The sequence below is a fragment of the Thunnus thynnus genome, chromosome 2, assembly GCF_963924715.1.
Source record: "Thunnus thynnus chromosome 2, fThuThy2.1, whole genome shotgun sequence".
NCBI classification, from domain to species: domain Eukaryota; kingdom Metazoa; phylum Chordata; class Actinopteri; order Scombriformes; family Scombridae; genus Thunnus; species Thunnus thynnus.
Genome location: NC_089518.1, coordinates 14,882,112 through 14,894,479, shown reverse-complemented (window position 1 = coordinate 14,894,479; position 12,368 = coordinate 14,882,112). Strand labels below are relative to the sequence as shown.

At 41.1% G+C, this 12,368-nt stretch overlaps 1 protein-coding gene across 4 annotated transcripts in view; it reads left to right on the top strand.

Moving 5' to 3' along the window:
* Positions 1-12,325, top strand: part of gapvd1 (GTPase activating protein and VPS9 domains 1) — a 33,635-nt gene extending 21,310 nt beyond the window's left edge. For all 4 annotated transcript variants that reach the window (XM_067604990.1, XM_067604980.1, XM_067604972.1 and 1 more), the window contains 12 exons: positions 1,166-1,512; positions 1,647-1,734; positions 3,180-3,251; positions 3,353-3,481; positions 3,570-3,696; positions 3,804-3,916; positions 6,471-6,630; positions 6,796-6,983; positions 7,383-7,596; positions 8,474-8,546; positions 8,670-8,867; positions 9,174-12,325. In XM_067604990.1, the coding sequence (XP_067461091.1) occupies positions 1,166-1,512; positions 1,647-1,734; positions 3,180-3,251; positions 3,353-3,481; positions 3,570-3,696; positions 3,804-3,916; positions 6,471-6,630; positions 6,796-6,983; positions 7,383-7,596; positions 8,474-8,546; positions 8,670-8,867; positions 9,174-9,314 (1,850 nt within the window). In that variant the 3' untranslated portion in view covers positions 9,315-12,325. The remainder of the gene's footprint in view (positions 1-1,165; positions 1,513-1,646; positions 1,735-3,179; positions 3,252-3,352; positions 3,482-3,569; positions 3,697-3,803; positions 3,917-6,470; positions 6,631-6,795; positions 6,984-7,382; positions 7,597-8,473; positions 8,547-8,669; positions 8,868-9,173) is intronic.
* The last annotated feature ends 43 nt before the right edge of the window (positions 12,326-12,368 follow it).

Below are 12,368 nucleotides of genomic sequence, written 5' to 3'. Positions count from 1 at the left end.
AACTTAAAACTAGCTTAGATTTGTTCCAGATAGGTTTATCCATGTCCACAGAGTTCTGTGTGTGATAATTTACAGGAGCATTTGACACCACAAGGGCTCTGGAGGTCCAAATAAGTGTCATGTTAAAAGTGTCAAAAATTAAATGCCTCAACACAGTTGGGGGATTTGAAGGTTTTCCCCCAAGAAAATTTGATGTTATTTGACTAAAAACTATGCATTTTCACATCATCATTTGGACCATTATCATTACAATATTTGTTTAAAAAAAACAACAACACAGGTTGTAGTTTTTCACAGTACAGGCAGACATTGCGCTACATCCTGCCTGAAGTAATCCTTGTTGATTTATATCAAAAGCAAAGTCACTATATAAACTCAATAACATCTCACTGGAAACAAATCTAAAATTTCAGTAAAATAAATAATATTCCTGACATCAAAATACCGAGTTACATATAGAAAGAATGAAGAACATGTAGACAACAGTCACTGTCAGTCCTTACCTGTCCTCTGTCCTCCTCCCTCTGCTGCTGATGTGATTCACTGCTGCAGGTTCTGCTGGTAGAGAGAGGAGGGGGCTGCCGTCTCAGCCAGCAGCTAAGTTTGCAAGAATTTGCCAGATTTTAAGATACGTGGCAAACTAAGCTAAACATTTACAGCAGCTGCATACAGACAGCTATCAGTTTAGCTTGCTCATAACAATTTACTATTAGCCTAACCAGCACGCTGTGGTTGTGTAAAACTGATGAGGGACTGCGGGCAAAGCAGTTTTTTGATAAAGTACTTATTGGCTTTTTACTCGTGAAGGTTTTATTGCACTTAAAGTAACAAGAGTAGAAGTCGTCAATTCTTTCACCTCACCTGGTTCACTGTCTCCACCTCTCTGCTGTGTGTGTGTGTGTGTGTGTGTGATTATTATATACAATGTGAAATTTCAGTGGTGGCGTTCGTCACAAGTGCTGTGCTGCTGCGCCACTGTTGAAAGCATATAAGGGAAACACTGCAGTCTCTGTCTAGTGGGCTTGAAAGTAACTAACTTCAAAATGAGAGGGTCTGTAATGAAAACTACTCGTATCAAGTGCACACGGATATTTCAATGTTTTCCATATTCATCAGGCAAATTTCCATTAAACAGATCTTTTCTTTCTGTCTTTTATTACCTCAGGTTCCTCCACCGGAACAATAGTGAGGCCCAAAGTGCACTACGCCAGGCCCCCTCACCCTCCCCCCGACCCTCCCATCCCTGAAGCCAGCGCCCTGGGGCAGGAGACGCGCCACTCTCTCTTCACGCCCCACTGCTTGGCCCAGGCTGAGCTGGAGCACACTAAGCAGCGCCACTCCTTCCCTGACAGGCTGGTCCGTAGCCGCAGCTCTGACATCGTGTGCCCAGGCCGCCGGCCCACAAGTGACCCCGGCCTTAATCGGCGGGTAGCAGTTGAAGAGCGTGACCCTGCCGGGGCCTTCGCGCTAGGACCGTCCTCGTCCCCCAGCAAGGACTCCCTGAAAGGAGAGGTAACCAGCTACAGCCGTGCTCTGGTTTATTGCCATAGACGGATGTGTGTTTTCTTTCATCTCCATTTCCACCTGTTATGTGTAGTAATCTACTTGCTAGTGTCTAAGTGTGATTTGGTGATTTTCACACACAGACTGAGGACAGAAAAGACAGTGATGATGAGAAGTCTGATCGCAACAGACCATGGTGGAAGAAACGTTTTGTGTCAGCCATTCCTAAAGGTAAGGAAACAGGTCACTTGGTCATTTTAAGCATGTCCTCTTTTCTAAACTGAAAAATCAGCTTTTGCACATTTAAGTGATGTTTGATTGCAGAGCTCCTTTATGTTTTGTTCCAGAAAAAACTTCTCTTAATCATAACTGACAGGAAAATATCACACTTTAAAGAGCAGAGCGAAAACCAATTTATAATGTGAGAAAGAGAATGATGATCCATGTTGTCCACTCCATTGCTGATGTTCCAGTTGGAAAATGATGTTTCTTGTTGTTTGAAGTTACTCCAGAGACATGTCCAGTCCTTTTTCTCTCACGTCTCACCGGCTGCAGATTTATATAGACTTTTCAAAGCTAATCAGTCATCACAGGAGCTTTAGCTGTGTAGATTGTATGGCTGTAGCCCTCCCAGCAGTGCTGTCAGCCAGCGGCTAATGGTCATTAGATAGACCTCTCTGTCATCAGCACTGATAGATGACACATCTCTTGTTGCAGTTCTACTCTATAACCATCTCTCATACATCTGTCTGGGAAATAATGGGCTGTGCCCACACGGAATGACTGCTTATTACTCTTTGAGATAATGATGTTTCTTAAGTAAACATTAAATTGATATTCATAAAATGGAGGACTGTGTGCACATGGAAAAAAAGTAGAGAGCCGTGAAGCCTAAATCTCCCACCAACCTCTGTAGAGTGAGTCCATTGTGTTTGTCCTGTTGCTCTGCATGGTGACGCACAGTCAGTTGTCCCGCAGAGCGGCAGCCTGTGTGTGAAAGGCCAACCCTGTCTGTTGTGTTCCTCACAGTGCTGTATTGGACGGCTGAGAGTGATGTCCCAGGTAACGCTTTCATGCTGTCGTCATTGAGCTACCGTAGCTTTACTGCTGGAGCCAGCGGCTGCGTGCCATGCTGCTTTGTAGATGTTGCCTTAGAGCTGTATAGCTGTGATGTGACATGGTGTAGCTTGAGTTCATACACCCACAGTCCTCATTCATGCATCTGTTTTTTATCACCCTTCTTTTGCTACAGTATGTTGCCATTTTACTGTTTTTGGAAAATACAGAATATCAATGTTAGATACTCAACGTTTCCTGTTTGTCCCATCAAATGATCGACTCAGTGTCTCTCTTGTTTGTCTCTTGTTATTTATGTCTTTATAGACTTTTCATAATGAGTTACAGCAGACATTTTTGATATTCTGGTATGGGACAATGGCTTTATTCACCGTTTTGTTTATTTATTTTTTTTTGCTTTTTTGACACTTTTAAGTGGAATGATACCATACATCCCACATTTAGATTTTTAGTCTTATTACAACCCATGAAAAAGTACCAAAGATTTAACAAAGTGCATTTTTGATGGGCTGCCAACAGGTTACTCATGATCAGCCTGTCATCCAGCGATACTGAAACTGTTGTCACTCCACCCAACTGACATCATGTCTCCTCCACAGCTCCAATAGCAGCATTTCGGAAAAGGGACAAGCAGGAGAAAGATGATATTGCTCAGGAGCGAATCCCACAAGGTTGGTCCTGGTTTATTTTCATTACAGTTCAGAGTGGCTGAGGCATATCCACTATGTCGGGTTTCATTTTAATGGATCTTGTGTGTTTTGGGGTTTTCTAGATGACCCTTTGCCCAGACAGAGCTCACAAGCCCAGGCAGCTGAAGACATCTTGGACAAGTACAGGAACATCAAGAGGACCAGCCCAAGTGACGGAGCCGCAACTGGAGCTTCTTACGATGGGGCAGGAGGTCAAGAAAAACACACCCTTACACACACTTGCAGCAGATAAACTGTGTAATTTGCTTATTGCTTACTTTGCTCTTTGTATGTTGACAGATCTTTGTGTTGAGGACAGCGTGCATGACTCTCCAAGAGAAGACACTCTGCAGAACATTTCCACAGATGACCTCCCAGACTCAGCCAGCCAGACAGCACAGCAGCATGACTCCAAGTTCTCTTTCAGGTCAGATATTCACAATGCTGCAGGAAAACCACAAACAATCACTCAACACTTTCTAGTTGCCTAGCCATTGCTTATTTAGAAATGTTTTATTTTGTGATGATTTCCAGTGATGCAAAGAAGAAGTTGAGGTTGGCGTTGTGTTCTGCAGACTCAGTGGCTCTGCCCATCATGACTCCCGCAACCACTCGAAATGGGCTGCCTGACCACATGGACCCTGAAGGTAGGCTGTCATCTATGCTACATGTATCCTTTATTAGCTCTCAAGTTAAGAGTTTCCTGTTTTTTCTGGAACTGGATAGGTATTACAGCTCATTTGCTTTCCTGTTTCTGAAAAGAAGGAATTTTTCTTTTCTTTTTTTTTTTCTTTTTGAGGCAGAACAATAACGCAGCATTAATGCAGCATCCATGCAGTCAGAACTGGGACTTCATTTAAGCTAAATCAAGAATGCATTGCAGAGTGTATTGAGCTGTTGTTATACTTTGTCCTGTCTACTAAATTATAATAATCTATGTCACAACTCTGTATTGGGAGCAGGGAACAAGCCCTTGATGTTGGCAAACGTCCAACCTGCTGAAAGAGTCCTTAAGCAAGACACCAAATCTGTCCCACCTTCACCTTCTGACTCACCCACCAAGGTTTGGGGGAAGGTTGAAAGAGTCGTGGGATGTTAAAAAAACAAATTCCCATATGGTGTCTGTAAAATATCCTATTATGAAGCCATCATACATATTAAGAATACCCGTGTAAGCACACAGATTAATAATGGCTCAACATTTTATCAAAAATATAAAAGTATTTTGATGCTGCACAAAATAAAAGAGGGACCTCTTAACCTTTCCTCTTAGCAATTCTGCAGGGCACCACGTTCACCTCCACACATGCAGGAGAATAGCAGACAGAATGAAGTAAAACAGGCATGTAGACAGTAATAGACCTGGGCAGCACCGGCCCACCCAGCCAAGTTTGATCAAAATACATTTTGTAATAATAAATATAAAAATATATTGAGGAAATAAATAAATAAATGTGAACTCCATTTAATGTTGACTCGATGTATGTGTTGAATGTGTCGGCTGATTAAAACGGAACAGTTGAAACAAGTCGTAGGAAATCTCCAGAATGTAATTAGTTGCTCCGGTTCTGACACACAGACCTTCCTGAGCTGCCTTCAGCCTACTAGCTGCTTCTCAGGTGATGTATTGTTAACGCTACAATGATGGCCAAACAAAGTTTTTAATGAGTTATTTGAAAAAAGTAGAGTAAGAAGAAACTCTACAACCTCATCAGCCCACGACGAGGTCAGCCCGGCCGCTAGCTCGCTCCCTGGTGGTATAGCACTTTCTCCTGGTCAAGCCTGATGCAAGTTCACTCATAGCCATGGGATGTAGGGGTTCTGGGAGCGCTGTGGCCTCCAAGTGGCTGCCAACCTATAGGCTCATTAGTGTTGTTGCAATAACTGGTCTGGCAACAATAGATCCTGTGTATCAAGATAGTGAAGGAGGGAAAAGAACCAGGCATTAAACACGCGGCTCAAGGACCCGTTTGACACATGCCGATTAGAATTTTCTCCAGCAGCCCGACTTCCAAAAAACGGTAGTTATCAACTTGACAGGACAGAGGACACTCTCCAGAGGAAACAGAATTAAACTTTTAGCTTCTGAAAATTTTTTTTCGACATCTCTGATGAAGCTCAGGATTTATCAGGAGGACGGCTGCTTCACTCCAAACAATTTCACTCTATGAACCCAGACTGCGTGTGTGTGACCTTTTGGATGTGTAACAGAACAAAGAACATTAATTACCATCAGATCCTGACTGATCCTGTCGGTGTGTCAGGAGATTTAAATAATCGGTGAAGTTACGCTGCTGTTTCTTGAGCGAAAACGCGCACAGCGTATCTCTCAACGGCGAGATGCACTTATCATTTCTGCTGCGGTGGGATTGCTGCAAGTATTCAATAAAGTCAAACATTTTTTTGGGAGGAGGTGTTTAATAGACAGCACCCCCAAGCCCCTAACTGAAATCATTTTCTAGCAGCTATGAGTTCACCCACCGATTTTTGTGCCATTTATGAACCACATTCAAAGCTAAATTTGTATGTATTTCCCTGCACAGTCAAGAATGGAAAACCAAGGTGTTTTCATCACAGTAGGATGGACAGTTTTCTAGATTCAAGGATGGAATGTAAGGATGCAGTTTTCTGTAAAATGTGAAGATTTGGTTTTTCGTGAGCTGACCGGTAGTGAAGCAACAAAGGCGGTAGGATATAATGAATGAGGGATGTGTTACATGTGTGATTTCTGTCCAACACTTCTGCTGTCTGAGTTTAGGCAGGTAGGGTATAAAAGACGGCGTTTTGTCTGAACTGTTGTGTACAGCTTTTATGGTCTGATGTGCTGTTGGGTGAGCATGTTTGATAGACAGTGTTTTGCTGTTGTTGCCTTTTGTGATGCAGAACGTTGCAAAGTAAACTAGTCGCTTGTTTTTCAGTTTGTCTATGTTTGTTCTTTTTCCTTCTTCTAACTTTTCATAAGTCCATTTTTCTAAGAAAAGATAGCCCACCCACTTTGTATTGGCCCAACCAAAATACAATCTCTACCTACGCCACTGCTGTGAAATGGTTAACAGTAAAACCATAAGACTCCATCTTCGTGGCCATCAGTCACATTGTCATGTGGAGGCGGCAGGTTGATCAGATTACAGCGACCAGCCGTTCCTTTGTGAGCGGTGAGCATTGTGTCTAATGCTGCCTCCCTATTGTCCTCTCTCCCAGACAATGAGATCGTCTGCTTCCTGAAGGTCCAGCTAGCAGAGGCCATCAACCTTCAGGATAAGAACCAGATGGCCCAGATCCAGGAGACCACGCGCTGTGTCAGCCGTTTCGACGCGCGTACCTGCCGGAAGCTGCTGGCTGCTATTGCGGAGGATTACAGGTAACTGTTGGGGCCTGGGGAGATGAGGAGAACTCACTCGATGCACCCTATGTGTCTTTTAATTATCTTTTCTTTGCTCAGTGCGTAGTCTTGCAACTCGGAGATGCAGCCTGCACTACAGTGACAATAATAAAATACAAATTCTTGCATGTGTTTCCTTTTTAGAAAGCGGGCACCATACATAGCCTATCTAACCAGGTGTCGCCAGGGCCTGCAGACCTCACAGGCCCATCTGGAGAGGCTCCTCCAGAGGGTGCTGAGAGATAAGGAAGTGGCTAACCGCTACTTCACCACTGTCTGTGTTCGGCTCCTTCTCGAACACATGGAGTCCAAGATGCTTGACTTCATTAAGGGTATCTCTTAATTTTCATATTGGCATGTTCTACAAGCTTTTACAATGTTTTTCCTGCTATCACTCTGAAGAAGAACAAGCAAATAAGCTGTGGCTTCCAAACAAGATTTACAGTTTATAATATAGAGTAGCAGTTAGAGTAGGTCATATATGAAACATTTCTAAGTGGACACTATAGATATCATGTGACGCAATTTGTCCTTTTAAAGTGTGATAGTGTATTGGTAGCTTATATGTAATTAGTAGACACTTTTTTCCCTATTTTGTGTTTATTATTAAAATGTAGTTAGTTGATGCGTGTCCACACACAGCATCACTTTCAAACTCAACTTTGCTTGAAAACATTCCCTCTTTATCCTGTCCCGGTGTTGATTCTGTTGTTTCCCCGCCTCCCCTCCAGCGTTCCAGGGGTGCACAGCAGCTGATGACAAGACTGCAGCAGTGGAGGATTTTCTGCGCTACTTGTACGGCGCCATGGCCCGTGATGCCATTTGGCAGTATGCTAGCGAGGACCAGCTGCAGGATGCCCAGATGGCTATCGAGCGCAGCGTTATGAACCGCATCTTCAAACTGGCCTTCTACCCAAACCAAGATGGAGATATTCTCAGAGACCAGTGAGTAGCTGGAGTTACCACAGTGTTACTCAAAGTGCTTCAGTCTCACTACTATGCAGTTTTTCGCTGTTATGTTATGAAGATTTCAAACTGAGGAATTGTGTAGGGGCGGCAGTAATGCTCTGGCATTTAAGATTGAAAGTAATATTAGTTAGAATAGTAAATAGACTTTGATACTGCACCTGGTGTTCTAAAAAAAACAAGAATATATAATTAGGTATGTTGGTTGGAATTCAACATAATGGACAAAAAGAAGTGTTCAGATGCACAAATGTGAATTATAAATCAGTGAGTGGTAATCTGAGGTCTGCAATGTTTGTTGTTTTGGCATTTAGAATAATTTATTAGAGCAGGTTTGCCTGACAATATGAAAATTATGTAAATTACTTTTACATACAAAATCTAAAATAGGACACTTGTTGAATAAAATACCACCGGGTAGATCTGTTATATTGTCTAAAAATATACTATATTTTTATATAGAAGAGTTAGTATCATTTTGAAAGTTGTGTCTAAGTAATTGTCATAATTGTCTATGTGTCTAAGTAATTATTTAAGTATATATATATATTTATACATATATACTGTACTTCTTGGCTCATCTTAATTGAAAACGTTGTAATACAAAATGAAATTGTAAGCCATAACATTGTGTGACCAAAGTCTACATGTATAGTATGATGCTGTAAACCATGAAAGCTCATTTTATTTACTGTTGTTTAAAAGTGTTGAGGCAACTTGATCAATCATTAGAAAACCAGAAGACAAGATACAAATACAATCAATATGGATAAATTGTTTAGTAATAGTAATCAATAGATTGAACTAGAATATGTGCTTTCTGGTGTCAAACACTGAGCTGTTTCTCTCTTGGCAGGCTTTTCCATGAACACATCCAGCGGCTCTCAAAAGTTGTGACGGCCAATCATAAAGCTCTTCAAATCCCAGAGGTATCAACTTGGTCATATTTTTTTCATCACTTCTACGCATTTGTGGAGAAGGAAGATATACTTAGTGTGGGGGTGCAAACAGCTTGTAGAAGGTTTTGAGTGTTTTGACTTTTCTGGCTGCAGGTTTACCTGAAGGAGGCTCCTTGGCCCTCTGCGCAGTCTGAGATCAGGACCATCAATGCCTACAAGACACCAAGAGACAAAGTCCAGTGTATACTGCGCATGTGTTCCACCATTATGAACCTCCTCAGTCTTGCAAATGAAGACTCTGTCCCTGGAGCTGATGACTTTGTGCCTGTGCTCGTCTTTGTCCTCATAAGGGTGAGTCTGCTGTTTTTCCTGCTTCTGTTCTCTATTATTTCACACTTTGCTACTGAGGTGTATTTGTGAAAAAAATTCTTTAATTTCCAAGGTTTTGTACCATTAGCATTGATCATTTATAGACTTTTGAATGAATAAAAATCAGAATATTGTTCCCCAAAACGACTGTATTGTAATCGCAAAGCACCATAACCTGTGTGGATATATCTTACATATTTACATATTTATGATTGTAATCTGTATGGCGTAGCGTGAGATTCTTTCAGCGGCTAATGTGGGCCCATCCCCACTTCTCCTCCCCTCCAGGCAAACCCGCCCTGCCTGCTGTCCACCGTTCAGTACATCAATAATTTCTACGCCAGCCGGCTGAGTGGGGAGGAGTGCTATTGGTGGATGCAGTTCACCGCGGCGGTGGAATTCATTAAGACCATCGACGATCGCAAGTGAAGCAGAACAGCCACCTGTATGGGCAGACTGCGGGGGAAGGAGCCGGGAGACTGGGAGACTTCCCAACCAACTGCTCCCTCTGCACAGCTTCTAAAACCTGGCCCTCAGCCTGCTCTTTATTTGTATAGCTTGTACATAGCCAGAGACGTTGAAAGATTACAAAATATATATTACTGTACGTATGAGGATAAATCCAGGTTTTAGCCGTGGTGGGATAACGGCCTTGGGGAAAAATTTGGCAAGATGTTATCTTTGAACCTAATTTGGATTTTTCCTTTTTATGTTTTTGTCTCTTCCGTCATGTTTCACTTTTGGGGTCTGTATTAGGAATTTATATATATATATATATATATATATAAATATATATATATATACATACACAATTACCAATATGACATTAAATCAGCCTAAAAGATAATCCTATTTAAAGGGACCAGACTTCCTTGGTGTGATCACTGATCTTTTTTTTTTCTTTTCCTCAGAGTGAGAAGGATGGGCTTCCAATTAAATTACAATATAATGTTCATCAAATGCATTGTAACATGGTGATTTACAGTGCGTGAGAGTTAATGATGGGATTTAGTGACTCAAACACAGAGATCAATTCATAATAACCATCACTACTCAAAAGGTTAGTGTATCAAACAGTAGGGCAGCTTATATCATGAATTGTTTACTTCAACCTATTCCCAAAACACGTGTCAGTGACAATTTGGACAGAAGGGCCCACATATTTATATGAAATAAAATGTATTTATTTCTGTAATTCTATTTAATGCTTTGTTTATCTAGTTTTTTTTTTTTTTTTTTTTAAATTGAATGCATATCATGCCCATTCTAGATGTCTGAGGCAAGTGCTGATATTGTATTAAACTTGCTAGAAAAGCTTGAGTTAGGAAGGCACCTTAGCAATGAGTAGCCCTTTAGGTGGGGGGATGCTGGGCGATTAAGACATACAGGGTCAACTCATGCACAGAGGAGTGGTGGCATTTGAGGAAATATTGAAAATAGTGCCTTTGATGTGGGGCGCTCTGTACAGGTAGTTAATTTTCTTTCTTTCTTTTTTTTTTTTTTTATTATTAACCCAGAATAGGCATTAACGCCCCCTCTCTTACACACACACACACACACACACCCCAATGGGCCAACCACATCTCACTGAGGAACCTTTGTCCAGCCCTCACTTGCAGGAACATAGGCATCGCTACATTACTGATTGTCACGGCTGAGTCCCTTTAATGCACTTGAGTTTGAACAAATATCCCCTTTTGGTATTCTAGCTAGATCCTACCTCAGAGTTGAAACCAATCAGCCTGATATCAGTCTGCATACAGAAACTGTCTTGCATTGGTTGACAACAGAGTACTGGATCACTTTTTTGCACTGGTTAAAGGTTTGCTGTAGATTCGTACATTCAGCACCTTTTCATAGTAATACATTAAGGGGAAGGGAGGAGCTGCTGTGATGCTTGTTGTGGTCACATTGCCCTTAAATAACACAAACCTTTGTTAGCGAACAAAGACGTTTTACTTTCTGATACTATACCTGAGATGCCACATGTGTCCGCATTGGCAGACTAGTGAACTATTGGATATTAGCTCTCTACCTCCTCGTAAGTTCAAGAAAGGGACTCGTGTTTATGTGCACTTATATTACTTTTGTTCCCCTTTTTTGGCGTGCTGTGATATCCCATTGTCATTGTATCTTTCCAATTATAGAACAAGCATGTCTTTAATTATCCAGAAATGACTAAAACTCCTTTTCTCTTGAACTCCTCTGCTTCATTTTTGTGCACAAACGTGCCACGTGTATTATAGTTTGGATAATCCATTACATTTTATGGTAAATGACCTGACAGCACAATACACAGTAGGATAGAAGAGCAAATAATCAACACTATTGACTTGTTACTGACTTGCAGTTTATGCTAAAGTGGTGGTGGTGTAGTACATGAGTGTGTTTTTTTTTTTTTTTTCTTTTTTTTTTTTTTTGTCTAGTGGGTGTGTGAGACGATTGTGTGATTGGTTGACCCTCTGCCTCCTCTTGCATGAAGTCATTGAATGGTCTGTACATTCTCAATCATGATAAAACAGTAGAATAGGATTAGTATCTGCCACAGGCCAGTAATTGAACCTGCAAGAGGACGCAAAGCTTTTCTTTGTGTCCGTGATACTTGCATATCAGAACTCGATGATTTATTTTGCACAAAATATGTCTTTTCCTAAAAAAGAAAAAAAAAAAAAACATTTGACAGGGAGCAGTGCATTTTTGAAATGTTATTACTTCTGGCCTTTACAGCCGCAGTCATTTAACATAAACGTTGTTTGAGTAGCAAACTTAAGGACCTGACTGTTACTCTTTCAAGCTAATGAGCATCCGTGTTTATGGGAGACATCACAAGTACATTTTATATCCGTCTACAGCAGCACATGCACCAGATTCGCATGTGTGCTGTACACTTCCTTGCAGGGTCTGTGTAATCAATTTGATGAGAAAACCATGCACTGGAAAATCAAGTTGCAGGTTGCATCTATACTAATTAGGTTTATGTGATGTCACTTTAATTGGAAATACATACTGCACAAATCTGATGAAATTATTTGGACCTGGCTTATGTTTCAGGGTTTCCTCAGATAGCTGGTCACAGCTACCAATGACCCCGGTGAAGCACTGATCAAAACACCAAATTATTCATATAAAACCAATACATATGACTGTGATATTGACTATAATTTTAGTTCTGATTGTATGCAAACCACTGAGCAGTGGTATCAAGTAAACAGACCAATGAGGTCTGTTCTTCAAAGCTTTACTGCTCTGCTCCCTGTACAATTGAGTTGAAAAGGATGAGCAGAGAAAAAAGAAAAAAAAAAAAGTTTTACATATTACATCTAATTTTACATTTAATTGTAAGCTTGCACAATTATGACATGCGGGGAAAGCCGGTTTGTCTTTACTGTGATTAATGCATTATGTAATTCTTTAAAAACAATAAAAGAAGCAGAAGTTTTTCCTTTTTTTTATTTTCTCTTCTTCTGTGGCTCTTGCGTCGTG